General features: G+C 39.8%; 2 protein-coding genes across 2 annotated transcripts; both read left to right on the forward strand.

The window, feature by feature from the left end:
- Positions 1–5,048: 5,048 nt before the first annotated feature.
- On the forward strand, positions 5,049–6,406 carry LOC121059814 (olfactory receptor 4D1-like). Its single transcript, XM_040536970.1, has 2 exons — positions 5,049–5,257; positions 5,370–6,406. The coding sequence occupies exon 2, from the start codon at positions 5,377–5,379 to the stop codon at positions 6,334–6,336; it is 960 nt and encodes a 319-aa protein (XP_040392904.1). The 5' UTR covers positions 5,049–5,257; positions 5,370–5,376; the 3' UTR covers positions 6,337–6,406.
- A 9,221-nt stretch (positions 6,407–15,627) lies between these two features.
- LOC121059453 (olfactory receptor 10A7-like) lies at positions 15,628–16,578 on the forward strand. Its single transcript, XM_040536328.1, is given in 3 exon segments — positions 15,628–16,365; positions 16,367–16,505; positions 16,508–16,578. Coding segments are annotated over 3 exon segments (948 nt in total).
- Positions 16,579–19,448: the final 2,870 nt, after the last annotated feature.

Genomic DNA, 19,448 nt, shown 5'->3' on the forward strand with positions numbered 1-19,448 from the left:
ACTCCCTTGGCCATCCAATACAAACCACTGTCCCTGTCACTCCAGTAATGAGATGGGGTTCTGCCCCTTTCTAGCTTGATGCATTAAGGTACACTGTGTATTAGTGTCCACTAGAGCCTAATACTTCTGTGGGTCTGATGTGCCAAGCCTTTTGAATCCACGCAGTCCAATAAACCTTATTGTTCCTTTCCTCTGCCCGCTGGAGGCAGGGCCCTTCCGATCATCCTGGTCATTGTGTCGAAATTCATTACTCACTTCATGTAAATGTGGATCAAAAGTCCCTTCATTGAAGCCAGGAGTAAACTCACTCATCTACTCTGGAGATCTGCTCACTGTATACTGGAGCAGTCAATTTTCTTAGCAGTCCCTTGTTCAGTTCCTTTTTCCATTGTTTTTCCTTGTAATGCGTGTACCTATGCGTTAGTATTGAGGTAGATTTGCCATCCCACCTGCTTCATGTCCTCTCTGTGGTTGCGCAGGTAAAAACCACAGGATGGCACATGGTGTGTACCCATATGTCCTCTCTTGGGCAGAGGACCACTTACTCCTAATAGGCTGAGACACTGGTTCATATAGATGAGGAATAGGGCATAACTCTTTGATTTGGTGGACCTCTTGGGAAAGTTTCTTCATAGCTGAGACACATGCCCATAGAGCGGAAGAGAGCCTTTCTTCATATTGCTAAAGTTGGACAGACAATTGCATCTACCTTGTGTTACTCTCCATCTTTCCAGGTTATTACTGCCAATGAGTTGGCATACAACGATGGTGCATTCTGTACAAACTTCCACCACAATGGGCCATGTGCATCTGACTTCATGTGGATCTTTGGTATTTGTGTTTATTGTCTAGGTCAAATAAAGGTCTATAAACCACCTCCAGCACAGCTAATTGTCTCAGGTACTGGATGCCTTTCTCCATGGTGGTCCATTGCCTGGGTGAAATAAAACAGCTTCCTTGAAGGGATACCTGTTCCAAAACAAATGTGATACTGTATTCATTATAAATATTATATACATATCACAATACAGTGTATTTATTTACTTCAGATAGTGTGCTGTGTTTGTCTTTGGTGTGTATGCACATAGAGAGGTGAACCTTCAAGCATGCATATATATACCTTAAGGCTAGGGAAGAGCCAACAAAATGGCCTTTGCAACTTCTGTTTCTTCTTTATTCTTATACAATGCTGTCTCAGCACAAGTTCGGTCTCTGTTACAGCTAATCATGAACTCTGAATGAAACTAATGATTAAAGATCATTCCTGATATACACCTAAGAACCAGATATGTGCATGTCTCAGGTTCATTAGAGGCCTGAGAATATCTGTTGGGCAGCAGTACTTGATGAAAAAAAATACCTTTCCAAGATCGGTGCCATGCTGGTTCTGTGGAGGGATACCTAAGAGTGATGCCTATATTACACTTGATGGCATATTCTCAAAAATTTCTCCATTTTCTCTTCATGTACTCCTAATATTATGTTGGTCTTGAATCAATGTTACATAAATAAAGGGAATGTCCCCTGTGGAGTCCCAAAAGTTTATCTTCAAGGCACAGGAAAAATAGATTAATTAATTAATTAATGCCAGGCAAGGAAAAAGGACAGAAGAAGAAAAAGAGAAGAAGAAGAAGAAGAGAAGAAAGAAGAAGAAGAAAAAGAAAAAGAGAAAGAAAAAGAAAAGAAAAAGAAAAAAAAGAAAAAGACAAAAAAGAAAAAGAAAAAGAAAATGAAAAATAAGAAAAAAAAAACAACAAAGGCAACCAAACAAGAAAAAAAAAACCACGTCATTTGGACATTTTGGAATCAATAGTTCATGTATGGGGAGTTAGAGACGTGAATCCAACCACAAGCGGCTTCCTAGGTCTATTTTGGCTGCAGCCTGTGAAACTATGATCTACTAAATGACACATTTAACCAGAACTTCCTTCTTTATAAAGGAGACAGGATGGCATGTGTGAGTGAGGTAGACTCTAGCAAATCAATAGCTGTGTTTCTTAGACACCAAAAGTCAGTATTTATTATTAGAGGTGAAATTCTGATTTACACTAGCTGAAGACCAATCTCACTATCAACACATAAGTTTCTGTTTGTGCGAGCTATTCATTTGGGATTTCTTTCATGCACATGTGGCATATAGAAACAGGGAGCAGGAGAGGTGAATTCAGGGAACATGGTATATTGATGGTAGAGTTTGATGGGCTTTATAAAATTTTTTTTATAAATAATGTTTCTTCTAAATGATGAATGATTTTGAATGTCTGTTTCCTCTTGGAGCTCAATCTGAATCATCTTTAAAAAGAGGCAAAATTAAAATCTGTAGCCATTTGAAAGGCTTGGTCCCCTGAAGTGATTCACGCTGGTCACTGTAGTGTTACTGTATTAAAGTAAATAATCTTTTTACAAAACAAAACAAAAAGTCACTTCAGGTCTTACCTTGCCTGTTTTGGAAATAAAATTAAAATTTTGAATTTTCTAACTCTTTTCATGGAGGTAAAAGCAGATCAGCTCTCAGAAGCAAAGTTAGTTGAAGCTTAAATGAAGTTTCCTTAACTTTGTTTCTCCAGTGTTTTAATTATGAAGCGATAAGGCTTCCAATGTTGCACAGGGAAGTTAATTTCCCTGGGCACATCTAAACAGAAAAACAATTGCTAAATATAATTAACCATTTTGCCATTAGCTAGTTGTTGTGAAGATTCTGAAGTCAGGCAAACAATGTATCCTGAAATGGCTTACGTTACCTTTCTCTTTAAAAGCAAACTAAAAAATCAACATTTTGTAGGCCAGCAGTCAGCAGTTTGCATTTTATTCTGTCAATGTTCCTCATCCAATTTTTTTTTATTTTTTTTTTTATTTTTATTTTTTAACTTTTGGTCCTCTATCACTGAAGTTTATGATTCTATAAACCATATTTTCACATGATTAAGAGTATGTATTTTCTATTGAGTTGTTAGTCATTGTTTACTGAAAAATCTCATTTCCCCCCACCCTTTTACTGTTAGTTAACTGACAGCTGCAATGTGTACTGCTTCCTAAAAGAGACAGCCTTCAAAGACCAGCATAACCACATGGGCACTGAAGAATTCTTCTGCTTGGTCCCAGTAAAGGAAACTCTCCGTTGAATGTTTTAGGATTAGCTTTTGGGATTAAGCTCTATTTGCAATCAGCTTTCAAGCCCTTCCTACATTTGGTGGTTTGGAGGAAATTTTCTTCATGCATGGAAATTTCACTAATACATGGGAAGGTGCATGTATGCAACCTTGGAATATAAGCAATTAATGTAGCATGGTGCAAAGTGAGATCTTCTAGAAAGGGAAAGTGACATTCATTTTAAAAATCTGATTTGTCACTCATATTCATCCTTAGAGTGGTTTCACTCACTTCTGCTTCTACACACCCATAACCATTAAGATGCTTGTGTCCAAATGGTCTGGTCACCAGGGAGAGACCCCAGTGAGTTGACTTAAGTGAGAATTCTGTACTGGAGTGGGATCTCAGCTCATAGAATCATAGAATGGTTTGGATTGGAAGGACATTAAAGATCATCTATTTCCAACACCTGGGCAGGGATGCCACCCACTAGATCAGTTTGCTCAAAGCCCCATCCAACCTGGACTTGAACACTTCCAGGGGTGGAGCATCCACAGCTTCTCTGGGCAACCTGTTCCAGCTTTCTTTCCAACTTTCTTTCCAGCATTCTTTCCAGCTTTCCAGCTTTCTTGTAGGTCCCCTTGAGGTGCTGGAAGGCAGAGCCTTCTCTTCTAGACTGAACGACCCCAGCTTTCTCAGCCTGTCTTCATAGGAGAGCTTCTCCAGCACATTGGTCGTCCACATGGCCCTCCTCTGAACTTTCCTCTGGACGTTTATGTGGTGTCAACCTTACTACCAATAGAAAACAGAAAATGGATGAACTCTCCTCAGAACTGCACCAGTCTTCAGAAAATCCTAAAAAGATGGAATTGAAGCAGAGTATCCCAAATGAGTAATCACAAGAGGCATTGAAGGCAAATTGTACAGGTAACTTAGTTGGCAAAGTGAAAATATTTCCTAAGGTGGCAAAAGTTTAAAAAAATCAAGGCAGTGAAGTAACAATAGAAACAACCCTTTCCATTCATGTACGCTAGACAAAGAATAGCTTGTCTCCTAGACTAGACCTGGAGAAACATGAGCACCAGCTCCCTTACTCCTTCTCTGACAAATGGATGTTACTCCCCTTTTGAAATTGTATCAGCAGCTGTGGTGATTCATCTGACCAGTCTTGGACAACTCTGATGAGATAAATTCTCCTTGTAAATATCTAGCTTCTCCCACTGATTACAGATAGGATGTGGATGACGTGTAGACTTAGTCAACTGAATTTTAGGCAGCTATGTTTAAGTGAGATCAATCCTATCATCCTATCTGTCTGCATTATGCTACCTAGCAGATCTCATTGCCTGGGGAAAAAAAAATGTGAATAATCTTATTTGTTTGCTTGCATGCTTGCATGCTTGCGCACCTCCTAATTAAAGTGTCTAAATGCTTAAATTTATGTGGAATACACCCCATTCACTCTTGCCTTAAACCAGCCAATCACATACTCAATTATGACAGTTTTACTAAGCAACTACCTGTTGCAGTGCTGCAATCATTGACAAGCACTTAGCTGAAATTATTCAGAAACTCATTGGAGATAGACATTAAGATTGTATAGTTTAAGAAGAAAGCAATCCTTACTGAACTTGATTTCATTTACTTTGGGTTAAACACCTAAAAGATCTTTTAAAATTGTCCTGTGAAAATAATTGTTTCTTTGTGTTTAGCGTGAAATCAATGTAGACAACTAGCTAAGACGAATCTTGTACATTGCAACTATCAAAATTTGGATAGACTGAAGAAACACTTCTGTTTTTCCAAAAGGTACAAGTAACACTGAGAACACGTACCTTGCAGATTCTACAATATTTTTAAAGCCCTTGAAGATAAACTATTTTTTTTATTTTAGTGTATAAGATGTCACATGAAAGTGAACTGTTATCTGCAACAATCTTTTTACCCACTGGCAGGAAGTTTAAGCATCCACAAAACTGCACAAGGAATAACAGACATCTCTAGAATACAACTGGCTCTTGTGTATCTGAAGAATCCATACCTCACATCATCTTTGCTGATTTCAAAGCTAGCTATCCCAAGAAGTTTCCCATCACAGCTCTTCATTATCCATACTACAGACAAGGAATCAGGCCACTTTTGGAGAAGAAACTCCAGAATCTGCTAGGTATGTCATTTGAGGCAGAACAATAGAATATCTAATAGACTACTCTGAGTAACAGTATTTATGAGTAATAACTACTTCACCTAATCTTATCTCTGTTGGTTGCATCCTATAGGGTAGTAATGGAGCTGGAGAATTCCACCACCACTGTGAAAAATTTTTTATTTTTTGGTTTTACTGAAAGTGCCATGTTACAGTATGTACTTTTTGCAACTTTCCTCATAATCTACATAATTACTTGGCTTGGAAATGTCACCATCATCACCACAGTAATCATAGATCAAGAGCTTCACAAGCCTATGTACTTTTTTCTAGGAAATTTAGCCTTCATAGATCTCAGTGAATCCTCAGTGACTCTGCCCAAGATGCTATGGGACTTCCTGTCTGAGTATAAGTCCATTAGTTTTGGAGGATGCATTGCACAGATTTTTTTCTTCCATTTCACAGGAGGTGCTGTGGTTTTCCTCCTCACAGTGATGACTCTGGACCGGTATGTGGCTGTTCATAAACCTTTGCGGTACTTAAACATCATGAATCACAATGTTTGCCTTGGCCTGGTCACAGGAGCATGGATAGGGGGATTTGTTCATTCTATTGTGCAGGTAGCACTGATCATTCAGTTGCCATTCTGTGGACCAAATTTACTAGACAATTTCTACTGTGATTTCCCACAGGTAATCAAACTAGCCTGTACAGATATCTATGAGGTTGAGGTGCTCATGGTGTCCAACAGTGGACTGCTTATGATCCTCATATTTATTGTCCTGATTGTGTCACATGTTGTCATCTTGGTCAAAATCAGGGCACATATCACAGAAGGGAAGCACAAAGCCTTCTCCACCTGTGGAGCCCAGGTTGCAGTGGTGAGTATCCATTTTGTACCCTGCATCTTCATCTATGCATGGCCATTCAAAAAGTTTGTGGTGGACAAAGCCATGTCGTCTCTTTATACTATCATCACCCCAATGCTGAATCCCATAATCTACACATTAAGGAACACAGAGATGAAGAATGCCATCAAGAAATTTCTCAACAACATCTTTTTCAGAATGAGAAATTCACAACTGTCATTCTTTTCTTAGATGATTTTCTTTTACAGAGAAATGTAAAAACAAAGCAAATAATGTCAACTTAATAACTGATTTTGCTTTAGAAAAAGAATCATAGAATCATAAAAAGAAATTTAAATAACAACTATTAACACGAGACTAAGATGACAATGCTGTCTCTGAAGGTAATAACTGCTTGGAAATCAAAGTGGTTGCAGACTAATAAAACAATGAACCTGTATGAAAACAGAAAATCAACAGCAATAATTAAACCAATAAAAACATCCCTTGTCCATTATAGTAGTTCCTTTTACTAAGGGTCCAGTTGTTTTCTAAGTTTCTAATTTTTAAAAAAATCTAGGGAATTTATATATGGTTGTTCCAGATTTATTTTTGTTTGCTTTTGTTTTTATTTTCATGTGGAATATTTGTGATCAGGTGAAAAAATGCAGAACAGAAGACTTGACAATAAGCATGGAAATATTTTTGATTGTTTTTGAAAGCAGAATAGAAGTATATATTCTATTTCAAAATTTTCAAAATGTCCAAACTTTCTTTTAAGAAATATTCTTTGTTCAGATTAATGCATTTCATGAAATATTGGTAATTTATCATTATCACAATAAAATAGTAGTCCAGGATATCAAGCAGTGGTGAACAGAGAACAAAGCTATTGCGTAAGAATGGGAAAGTCTTATTCATTTAATACACAGGTATTTACCTCAATTTAATTTAGTTTAGTTTAGTTTAGTCTATGCAAATGTTCTCCGTCATAGAAGAGACAAAGGTTCATCACAGACTTATTCAGATTTTAGGATTCTTCACTGAGTACTTGGAGACCTGGACAGCCAATGTGCTGTGGTTTAACCCAGCCGGCAGCTAAGTACCACACAGATAAAACTCGTGGGTTGAGATAAAGACAGTTTAATAGGAAAGAAAATGGGGGAGGGGAGGAAGAATACAAAAAACAAGTGATACACAACACAATTTCTCACTAACACCCAACTCATGCCAAACCTGTCCCCAAATAATGGTAGTCCCCTTGGTCAACTCCCCGCAGTTTTATTGTTCAGTGTGGTGTCATATGGCATGGAACACACCTCTGCTCAGTTTGGGTCAGCTGTCCTGGCTGCGTCCCCTCACAATTTCTGGTGGATCTTAAGCTTCCTCACTACCAGGGCAGTATGAGAAGCTGAAAAGTCATTGGTTTAGGGTAAGAACTGCTTAGCAACCACTAAAACACCAGTGTGTTATCAGCATTATTTTCGTCCTACATCCAAAACATGGCACCATAGCAGCCACTATGAAGAAAATTAACTCTATCCTAGCCAAAACCAGGACAATATCCACCTCTTATTCTATACCATTTATGTCATGGTCAGGTCTCACAGTTTCCAAAACATTCTCATTAATCATCACCGCCTTTCCAGCCTTTGATATATGCACACAGATATCCCTTGGTCTACGGACTACCCCTCTATGGTTCAGCCCTCTATGCAAGGGCTATTGCTTTCATGACTTTGGGCTCCATCAGGCATAATGGTCTTTCAGGGTAGAAGAGGTGGTGTGTGGTGTTAAAATTTTTGCATGCAGAGGCCAGCTCTGGTGTAACACTGCTATACTTGTCCAGTTGTATCATCATTGCACTTTGGTTCCATCAAAATTCATTCTTCTTTGGTTTGCTCTGGCCTGAGGCAGGAATAACCCAGACTGTCTTTGCCGGCATGTAGTTTGTTGTTGTTTGTTTGTTTGCTTGTTTTGTTTTTATGTGCATTACAGGGACTTTATCCCATTCTACATTAAATAAAAGTTTTGACTGTGCAGGGCCAGATCACTTGGCAGATTTCCTAGTATTGACTGAGCAAGTGGCTTTTTCCAAATGCATATTCCAATGTCTGAATGTCCCAGCACCCATTGTTCTTAGTGTAGTCTTTAACAGTCCATTGTATTGTTCCATTTCCCAGAGGCTTGTGCATGATAGGGGATGTGATATACCCACTCAATGCCATACTCTTTGACACTGGTGTCTTTGAGGTTGTTTCAGAAATGAATTCTGATGTCTCAGTTCTTTCTGTGGTAACACGTCACTGTAAAACTTTCCTTTCAAGGCTCAGGATAGTGCTTTGGAGCAGTGGGCATAGGGTACAGGATATATTTTCAGACATCTGGTTGTCACTTCTACCATTGTAAGCATGTGGTATTTGTCTTGGTGGATTTGTGGCAGTGTGATATAAGCAATCTGCCAGGCTTCCCAATACTGATATTTCAGCCATCAACCCCCATACCAGAGAGGCTTTAACCAGTTGGCTTGCAGCACATTCATATTCATGGGTAACTTATGCTATATGGTATAAGTCCATACCTCAGTCACGAACTCATCTGAATTTTATAGCTCTTCCACAATGGCCAGAGGTGCCATGGGCCCACCTGAGCTATAAATAACTGCCCTTTACATTACCAGTCTAGACCATATAATCATAGAATCATAGAATGGCTTGGGTTGGAAATGACCTTAAAGATCATCTAGTTCCAACCCCCCTGCCATGGGCAGGGATGTCACCCACTAGATCAGGTTGCTCATGTAACCAGAGTCGGGCCACTGAAACAAAACAACCAGCAGATGGATCAGGCTGCGAGAACTGAAGTAGCTCAGGTGGATCAGATGGATCAGTGGGATTGACTGCACCCTCAGCAAGTTTGCAGATGACACCAAGCTGAGTGGTGCAGTTGATACAACAGAAGAAAGAGATGCCATCCAAAAGGACCAGGATAAGCTTGAGAATTGGGCGCACATGAACGTAATGATGTTCAACAAGTCAAAGTACAAGGTGCTGCACCTGGGTTGGGGCAATCCCAGACATGAGTATGGACTGGGAGAAGAACTCATTGAGAGCAGCCCTTCAGAGAACGACTTGGGGGTTCTGGTGGATGAAAAGCTTCCCATGAGCCAGCAGTGTGTGCTTGCAGCCCAGAAAGCCAACTGCAATCCTGGGCTGCATCCTGCAGAGGAGTGGCCAGCAGGTCAGGGGAGGTGATTGTCCCCCTCTATTCTGCCCTTGTGAGTCCCCACTTGGAGTACTGTATCCAGGTCTGGGCCCCCCAGCACAAGAAGGATGTTGATTTGTCAAAACAGATACAGAGGAGGGCAACAAAGAGCTGGGGCTGTTCAGCCTACAGAAGAGAAAGCTCCGGGGTGAACTTATTGCAGCTTTTCAATACTTAAAGGGGGCTTATAAAAAGGATGGAGAGCAACTTTTTGCTCAGATAATCATAGAATGATTAAGGTTGGAAAAGACCACCAAGATCATCTGGTCCAACCATCCCCCTACCACCAATATCACCCACTATGTACCACATCCAACCTTTCCTTAAACACCCCCGGGCGGTGACGTCCACCACCTCCCTGTGCAACCCATTCAAATGACTGACTACTCTTTCTGAGAAGAAATGTCTCCTAATTTCCAACCTGAACCTCCTCTGGTGCAACTTGAGGCCATTTCCTCTAGTTCTATCACTAGTTATCTGCGAGAAGAGGCTGACCCCCAGCTTCCCACAGCTTCCTTTCAGGTAGTTGTAGAGAGCAATGAGGTCTCCCCTGAGCCTCCTCTTATAATGACAGGACAATGGGGAATGGTTTTAAACTGAAAGAGGGGAGATTTAGATTAGAAGTTAGCAGGAAATCTTCACTCAGAGGGTGGTGAGGCACTGGAACAGGTTGTCCAGAGGGGTTGTGGAGGTGTTCAAGACCAGGTCGGATGAGGCACTTTGGAACCTGATCTAGTGTGTGGCATCCCTGCCCATGGCGAGGGGGGTTAGAACTAGATGCTTTTAAGGTGCCTTCCAATCCAAGCTGTTCTATAATGCTATGATTAAAATTTCTTGCTACTTTAAAGAAAGAAAATATTTACCAAATGAGACTACTATGAAGAAAATTTTGTCAGATGGACAAGGGCAAATTGATGGAAAAGGGCAAATCTTAAACAGGTGGAACAAGTAAAAGCTATGAGATGTAATCAGTGGAGAATTTACTACATCCATTTACTCTACTGTATGAAAAAAAAAGCCATTTTCAGGTAAACTAGTTTATTTTCATTGTGGTTTGGTTCAGAAACTGCTACAAATATTGTTTCACATTGATATTATACCAGACTGTGGGCAATCGTGGCTCTTTTTAATAAAAACACCTAACAAGAAGAGATTAAAGGCATATTTTTTTCCTCAACTATTATTGACTCTGTGTTTCAAGAAAATCGCACCACATAAATTGTGAGTACTACTGATTAAAAACCAAGGCTAACTGAACTGGACAAAATTCACAGTAAGGAAAATAATATAATTCCTATTTCAACAGGCCAGGGACAATTCTTGGCCTCTATTAACTAACACTTGTTAAAGTAATTATTTTAAATTTTCTGGTAGTGGATTCTGCTCTTCAGTCTTAATGGCTGCCGTTGCTAGACATGAAAATTTAGAATTATTAAATTGGAGTTACTAATCCTAGTTTATGTTAAGATTCAGGGTAGAGAATTAGGGCCCTTTTGGAGGGAGAATGGCAATGGATAAGAACACCAGTTTTAACTAAATATTCATGCAATTTTTTTTGTTTTATACTTCAGGAGAAATTGTTCTTGGACACATCTTTCTCTCCTTTGATTATTAAGTGAGTTTCTAGATCATTAACTTAGAAACAGGCAACCACAGCGTAGCACAAAGAAGTAGGTAAGGTGTATCTGATTGCTGGAAAGAGCAGTTATGGTAGTATATATATGGGAAGTGACTAGACTGTCTATGTTTAGGTGCATAGTAAGATTTTGCAAATCCTGTCTAGCTTAAGTTCCCATTTCAGAAGGGCTTGAAATATGCCCTACGTATTGCACTGTATGTGCTAGCCCTGTGCAGACGCCTTAGACATCATATGATATGGATCTAAATGTCTAGACATCTGAAAACTCTCATGGTCAAACTGATACTTCGTCCACAGGCTGTAAAATGAGTCAGTAACTATAATATATAAACTTCTAGATATCAAAAGTGAAGCAAGACGAATACTGCTTTCAGATTAAAGCAAGAAATAAACTCATTGTTTACTACCCTTAGAGTGAATATTTTTCTCATCTACTTCTAGAAATTTGAAATTGATCTAAATTTATACTAGACTAAACTATCTAGACTTTCACTTCTGTTAATTGAAATACCTTTTGAGAACAATTTCTCACTAAATGTGAGAAATCACTTAGATTTTGACTTAGTATAGGATGAAGAGACATTTGAATGTGCTTATCTTTCTCTGCTGAATACAGAAATGTACTGCACAGTCATAGAATCATAGAATCATAGAATCATGGAATCATAGAATCATAGAATCATAGAATGGTTGGGTTGGAAGGGACCTTAAAGATCATCTAGTTCTAACCCCCCGACTGTGGACCAGGAAACCTCCCACAAGATCAGGTTGCTCAAAGCCCCATCCAACCTGGCCTTGAATACTTCCATGGATGGGAACATCCACAGCTTCTCTGGGCAACCTGTTCCAGTGCCTCACCACCCTCAGAGTAAAGAATTTTTTCCTTATATCTAATCTAAACCTACCCTCTTCTACTTTAAAGCCATTACTTTTCATGATTTCAAGAGACCTGACAAGAGCAGGAACAGACAGCTAGATTTGCTAGACAGCAATTGTGGAAAAAGCATAGGCGGTGAATGGATATTTTGTGAAAGCCTAGAGACATGGATATTTTGTGAAAGCCTAGAGACATGGATATAGAAAGCATAACTTGGTGGAACGCTCATATCTCAGGACCTGAAAATAGTTAAGGAACAAAGAGGAAGTGAGAACAGAGTGTGCAGTTGCAGAATATCAGAGAAAGATTGAGACAAGCACTGTAGCTGATAGATTCAGAGGCAAATCTGTGTGATCACAAACATTGGCCCTATACTTCCATACTTAGAGATAAGATAAGCAGGTATCTAGGATAAACTAGAAGTGTGCCAGGGCTGTTTTGAACTGACTTGTTTAGCTGCAGCACCACCTTTTTGGAACACTGCTTGCTAGGGGAACAGTTATCATGTGCCTGGGTGTGCCCTGAAGATAATATAGTCATAGCTCAGTGGTAGAAGTCAGCACCTCTCACAGCCCTAGAAGGTGATCTGCCCCATCACACTGTCTTAGAGATGAATGTTGTAATTGAAGAGACTGTTCTCCTTCATTGGATGTTGAAAGGGGCATGATGATTAGTCCATATATTGACATTAGCATCACAGGTGTTTGGATTAATGTACTTATTGACTGTCTTTTTTTTTCCTAAACACACCCATTGAATTTCATTTTAGATTCTCTAGGGTATCCCCCTTCAGTCTCCAGCTGCAGCTCTAGAAAGGTGTTGTTTTCCCTTAGTTTTTAGACATATCTATTTGTCCTGTACTTGTGTCTCAATCCTAGGACATCCAAATGACACTAAATGCGTAATCACAGGTATATGAGTCCTACTGAAGTTAATACTGTACACAATGTACAGAAGTTAATTCCAGTGATTCATCTTTCTAAACACAGTAAGTCCATCTAAAACTGGAAATGAAGATTGTGCCCATGATAGAGGGCATTGAAGTGTGTCAAATAGAATCATACCGAAATTCCTGTTGCTGTATTCTTCTAGGTGCTCTCATGGTTTTTCTCTCCTCATTATTTTGCTAACGGGCTGAAGTAATATATTGATCAGTTTGGCATCTTCAGTCATCATGATTATTTCTGGCCAGTGATTTGAACTTTCATGTGGAACATAACACCATATAAATGTGACAGAAGGGCAGGGCAGGCAGGGCAGGGCAGGGCAGGGCAGGGAGGGGGAAGGGGAGGGGAGGAAGGGAGGGAAGGGAAGGGAAGGGAAGGAAGGAAGGGAAGGGAAGGAAGGGAAGAAGGATTCAAAGTTAAAAAGTAGGTAAGACTGAAGATTCAAAATAGTTAGCTAGAAATGAATGAAATCTCAGCTACTGCCCCTGAAAGCATCCTGTCCAAACAGACAAGACAGCAGACTAGATCAGTGGTTAAGGTAGGGCTAAAACAAAGTTTACTCTCCCATAGTTCTATCACTTGAATCACACATCTTTTGATGTTTTCAGCTATTTTTCACACCCTCTTGATTAATAATGATCATCAACTGTTTCAGGATGCACAATTCATAGCATTAAACATGGAAAACATGATATGCTTGTCTGAAGAAGTCACTCTGATCCCCCCTTACAGACAAGTAGAGAAGTTTGCCACTCAAAATAGCATTTAATCTACTATTAGGAGTATGGAATTGGCTTGCTCCCTCCCATTGTCTACAGAGGGAGCCTCAAGTTCAGATCAACCAACTTCTACAGTTCCAAAGTCATCTGAAATAGATCCCACCCAAAAGGGAAATAGGGATTTCAAGAGAGTCTACTTAAACTCGGAGTAAATGATGACTCAGAGGTAGTTCAAATGTTCTCTTGGCCAAGAAACAAACCAAACCAAACCAAACAAACAAAAATGTAAGCTTTGTGAGGGGACACTGCAATGTAAGCTGGCTGTAGGCATCATCGGTCCAACACTGCCTGTAATGTAAGAAAAAAAAAAAAAGGAAATTCTTCTAGTGAAAATCACTTAACCTGTTTTGGAGACACTGGATGGCAGAACTGCTGAAGGTAAGACACTTACTTCAAAATGCCTATTATTATTATACAAAGCAAATCCAAGGAAGTACTAAGATCAAAACTTGTAAATCCTCATAGTTACTAAAAAAGCAGTACACAAAGTAAGAGTTGTTCTTCACAGGTGTTTTTCATTAGGTAATAAAACCTATCAGTAAGCAATGACTGCTATGAGTTTAATTAACTTTAATTAAAAGCTAAACCAAGGCAATAGGTTAAAACTTCGTACCAAGGCAATAGGTTAAAAACTTTGTAAATGATCAAAGAGCTTAGGTAGATTCTACTGCAGCTACTTGGACCTCAAAAGTTAAGAAAAGTATTGTAAATATGTGCCCTTACAGTCTAAGGGTAACTTTTAATGTTCTTCTCTATTATGAGTAGGCTATATCAAGATCTCTCTCAAAACTGGAACTTCAGTAACGTCCTATTCTTTCATTTCTATGCCAATAGAAGCAATGAAAACCACAAAGATTCCCTTCAAATACATTAGATTTTAAAATGCCTGAAGATGTTAAGAGTTCCCTTATTTTATATATAAATTAAAATCATCTGTGGCTCCCACTTCCACAACTTTGACTTCCTTGTTCATGTTAGAAAACCCACAGACAAAAGGGCAGCAAAAGGGTAAGATACAGCAGACAGAGAAACTGGATTAAGGGTTTACAAATGGTGGCTGAATCATGACAGGGTTGTGAGCATTGCTCTTGTTTTGATAATGCATTCTTCTCTTTTGCTGTGGTCTCTTGACCAGGTCCCTATATGTATTGTGGAAAATGTACTTCTGCACCACTCTCCCCATATAAGGATACACTTCTGCCACCAAAGAACATTTTGTGCCTTGAGATTCACTAGTGTAGTCCAGTGTTGGGTTCCCCCCTAGGTAACAGAACTTGAGCCTGGAGAATGCAGAATTAATGACCATTTGTTCTGCTGTGGCAGTCTAATTTCTTCTCTCTCTTTCTCTCAGTTTACCCTTCTGGGCAGTAACAAAACATGAAGCTGCAACAGTTGGCACAGTGCTGCATAGTGCTCCATCTGCATCACACACATAGAGGCACTCATCAGGATAATGAATCAATGTGACTAATGAGGCAGACAGCACTGAACTTCACTCTTTATGCCTTATTGGTGTTCTCTATGGGTATCTTTCCCTCTTATTATCCCTTCTTTCGTTAACAGACTATAGACAAAGGCTACGTGGTTTGGCCTTTTTTTTATTATTTTTTTTTTCTTTCTTTCTTTCTTTCTTTGGTTTGTCAGTGTTTTTGTTGTCAGCTGGGCTTTGTCTTTAGTGCAGGGAACTCCTATGGAACCATTTGGGACCACTAACCTGACATTTGGGGGAACACATGTTCTTGGCAATTAACCCTACACCCACAATGGAGCAAACCCTTAAATACCAACTGCTAATAGTTGTATGTTTTGGTCACTCTCCCACACTATGAAACTTAGTGAGCACCAGTGTTACACTCGTAAAGCACACACAGCAATTGCCTTCTTTGTTCAGCAAAGCCATCTCCAGAGTGGTAACCCTCAATCCAATGCCTCCCCAGGGATTCCCAAGAGGCTCCTTGCTTCAATAACTGGCTGAAATGCTCTGATCTCATTGCAGTGACTACTCCTCTGACACCCAGTCCATTTGATTCCTCCCAGATGAAGCCAACAGAAAGACCAGAACTAGGAAACCATACTCTTCTGACAGAATTTGTCCTCTCTGGATTGTCCAACCACCCAGAACTGCAGAACTTGCTGTTCTTCACATTCTGCTTGATTTACACCTTCACCATCACTGGAAATCTTCTCTTCTTCATTGCCACAGTGCATCCCAACCTCCACATGCCCATGTACTTCTTCCTACGGGTCTTATCCTTCCTGGATGTTTCTACTGCATCTATTGTTGTTCCCAAGATGTTAGTAAACTTCCTGTCAGAGGAGAGGAGAATTTCCTACGTGGGCTGTGCCACACAACTCTACTTTGTGATTTTCTTAGGAGCTACCGAATGCTACCTGTTGGCAGCCATGGCCTATGACCGCTATGTGGCCATATGCAACCCCCTTAGATATGCAATCATCATGAACAGCAGAGCTTGTTTTTCCCTAGTCCTGCTGTCATGTGCTAGTGGTACTGTTGTGTCTGTGGTGCAGACAGTTTGGGTGTTCACATTGCCATTTTGTGGGCCCAACAAGATTAACTACTTCTTCTGTGATATTCCCCCACTCATTATGCTCTCCTGCACTGACACCTCCTTCTATGAGAAGCAGATAATTACAGCCACAGTGCTGGTCATCTTTACACCATTTTGTCTCATCCTGGTATCCTATGCCTGCATCATTGCCAGCATTCTGAAGATTTCCTCTGCAGAGGGAAGATGCAAGACTTTCTCCACCTGTTTTTTCACACCTTATTGTTGTAACACTATATTATGGTAGTGGGACCTTGATTTACTTACGGCCAAAGTCCAGTAATTCACAAGACACTAAGAAAATCATAGCTCTCTTTTACACAGCCATAATTCCTACATTAAACCCCTTGATTACAGCCTGAGGAACAAAGAAGTGAAAGGAGCATTAGTCAAAATTATAGCTGAGCTGAGGAAGATATAAACTTATGCTGCTTGAAAGGAATCTTTCTTCTCCTCTGCATATTTGGACTGCCTGTTTCTTTTATGCTTGACTGTTTTTAAATGTCCTGACAACTTGAAACACTAGGAAATTGGATGTATCTCAAAGTGTACTTAGAAAGTTTTTGTTTCTTCTGTCCAGTATGAGTGTATATGAAACTTCCTAATTCAGTATTCATAATACATCACCTTGTATCAGATGCTAGAGATGAAGATTTTCTCTCTTTCTATTTTTTTGAATTTTATGCCTTGCTTTATAGAAGAAATATTCATTATTTCATAGATAAACAAAAATTCTCCATCTCCCACATGCTCCCAACATCTTTTAATAGATCATAGAATCATTCAGGTTGGAAAAGACCTCTAAGATCATCTAGTCCAACCTTTAACTTAGTACTAAAGTCCACCACTAAACCATGCTACTAAGTTTTATATCTACATGTTTCTTGAAGACCTCCAGGGATGGTGACTCAACCACTTCCCTGGGCAGCCTATTCCAATGATGCACAACCCTTGAAGTAGTTAAGTTTCTCCTAATATCCAATGTAAACCTTCCCTGGCACAACTTGAGGTCATTTCCCCTCATCTTACCACTTGGTGCTTGGGAGATGAGCGTCTCATTATTTGACAGGGGAGGAAAGGGAAGAGAAGAAGAAAAACCCATACTTGTTTCCAGAAAAGAAAAGAAAAGAGAGAAGAGAGAAGAGAGAAGAGAGAAGAGAGAAGAGAGAAGAGAGAAGAGAGAAGAGAAGAGAGGAGAAGAGAAGAGAAGAGAAGAGAAGAGAAGAGAAGAGAAGAGAAGAGAAGAAGAGAAGAGAAGAGAAAGGAAAGAGAAAGGAAAGAAAGGAAGGAAGGAAAGGAAAGGAAGGAAAAAGAAAGGAAAGGAAAGGAAAGGAAAGGAAAGGAAGAAAGGAAAGGAAGGAAAGGAAAGGAAAGGAAAGGAAGGAAAGGAAAGGAAAGGGAAAGGAAAAGGAAAGAAAGGAAAGGAAAGGAAGGAAAAAAGAAAAGAGAAAGGAGAAGAGAAAAGAGAAGAGAGAGAAGAGAAGAGAAGAGAAGAGAAGAGAAGAGAAGAGAAGAGAAGAGAGAAGAGAAGAGAAGAGAAGAGAGAGAAGAGAAGAGAAGAGAAGAGAAGAGAGAAGAGAAGAAAGGGAAAGAAAAGAAAGAAAAATACAGTAAAGTCACTGTAGCAGAGACTGCAATGTGTCTTAGACAATTATCTTGCTACCCAGGCCATACTGTCATTTATATTTTGCATCTCTCTGCTACTTGTTCTTTATGCCATGAATAATAGCTTTTGGCAAAGTGACTGAGAGGCTTATACAAGTAATTGCAGATAAGCGATTCAAGGACATTAGAGTATTCATTCAGGAGGAGGGAAGAAAACAGTCCTTGCTTTCTCAGAGGGAGAAGGAAACTGGAATCAGTCTCGTTCATGGTCAATGAATGCTCTAAGTCTGTAAGTGACGACTGTATGTGCCATTTTACCAGGTAAATCAGGGTATCTTGGCCAGATTTCCCATCATTCTTCTGCCTCATATTTTCATACAGCACACAAAGTTTCTCTTTGAACAAACTCCAGAAACCAAGACACATCATTTAGTCTTCCAAGAGTAAGCAATGTGTAGTTTCCAAGAGCAAAATGTATTATTTGATTGATTTACCTAAGCACAAAAAGTACCACAATGGGAAAGAAGAAACCTCTGTTGTGATTCATTTCCTCTGAGCTTTGTGTGTTGCCTTGTAGGGACAAATATTAGAGACAAGCATGATTGCAGGTCTATAAGCTGCCACGTTTAGCAGTACAGATATTGTTGATCACCTGGTCCCAGCTAAGGGTTTTAAACTGACCCTAACTCATGGGACTTCATGGGGAAGCTGATGTGTCAGAGCTGATGTGTGGAGACATTACAGACTGTCACTCTGTGGTGGCAGCTGCCAGAAACTCCAACAAGTGGAATAGAACCTTACATGCTCCTCCCAGATGGGTCACAGCTTTGAGTTGTTATATTACCTTATATACACCTTATCAGCTTATTCTACCAATATCTGGCCCAGCAATAATCATAGGATCTTGTCATGGTCCTCCTCTTGGGTCGCTTTTTTCAGGTATATTTAGCCAGTGTTGAGAGTCTGCTAGCAAAAATATGTTGTTTAAAAGAATAAAACAATTGTTTACTGTTTAATGCATACAAAAGATAACTGGCATGTACCAAGCTCTAAGGCTAAGCATTTGTGTGTTTTTCACTTCTGATAAGGCACCCAAAGAGCCTGTGATGGCCAAGCAGGAATCCGTCAGGAGGGGAAGTAGAAGTCCCATGAATCCTGCTGGCAGCTGCAAAGGTGTCTGAGTCATCAAGAGATGTGTGGGACTGCAATGCTTACTTGCATTTAAACGGAGAATTACTGAAGTTGGAAGGAAGCTCTTAAGATCTCTAGTCCAACTCACTCACTCAAAGCAGGTCAACTACAGCAGTGTGCTGAAGGTCTTGCCCAGTTCAGTTCTGAACATCTCCAATGATGGAGACACCACAGCATCTCTAGGCAACCTGTTCCATTTTTTGACCACCTCTAAATTTAGAATGTTTTTCTTACATGTAATCAGAATTTCTTGTATTTTACTTTGTTCCCATTGCCTTTCATCCTGTCACTGGATGCCAATGAGTAGAGTATAGCTCCATCTGCTATGGTTCATATTCTTTACTTATTTTTCATTCAGTTGTATGCACTCAGCATAGTCCAAATACTCCTGATCATGGATGAGGTTCATACATTGCACCCGCAAGCCCAGCAGCAGAACTTCTCTATGGTGTATCTAGTGGGGAATTAAAATCTCTTTCCCACAGCTCAGAAACA

The sequence above is a fragment of the Cygnus olor genome, chromosome 25 (genome assembly GCF_009769625.2).
Source record: "Cygnus olor isolate bCygOlo1 chromosome 25, bCygOlo1.pri.v2, whole genome shotgun sequence".
In the NCBI taxonomy this organism is placed as follows: domain Eukaryota; kingdom Metazoa; phylum Chordata; class Aves; order Anseriformes; family Anatidae; genus Cygnus; species Cygnus olor.

Coding starts and splice junctions, on each gene's coding strand:
- LOC121059814 (XM_040536970.1), top strand. CDS start 5,377: ATGGAGCTGGAGAATTCCACCACCACTGTGAAAAATTTTTTATTTTTT.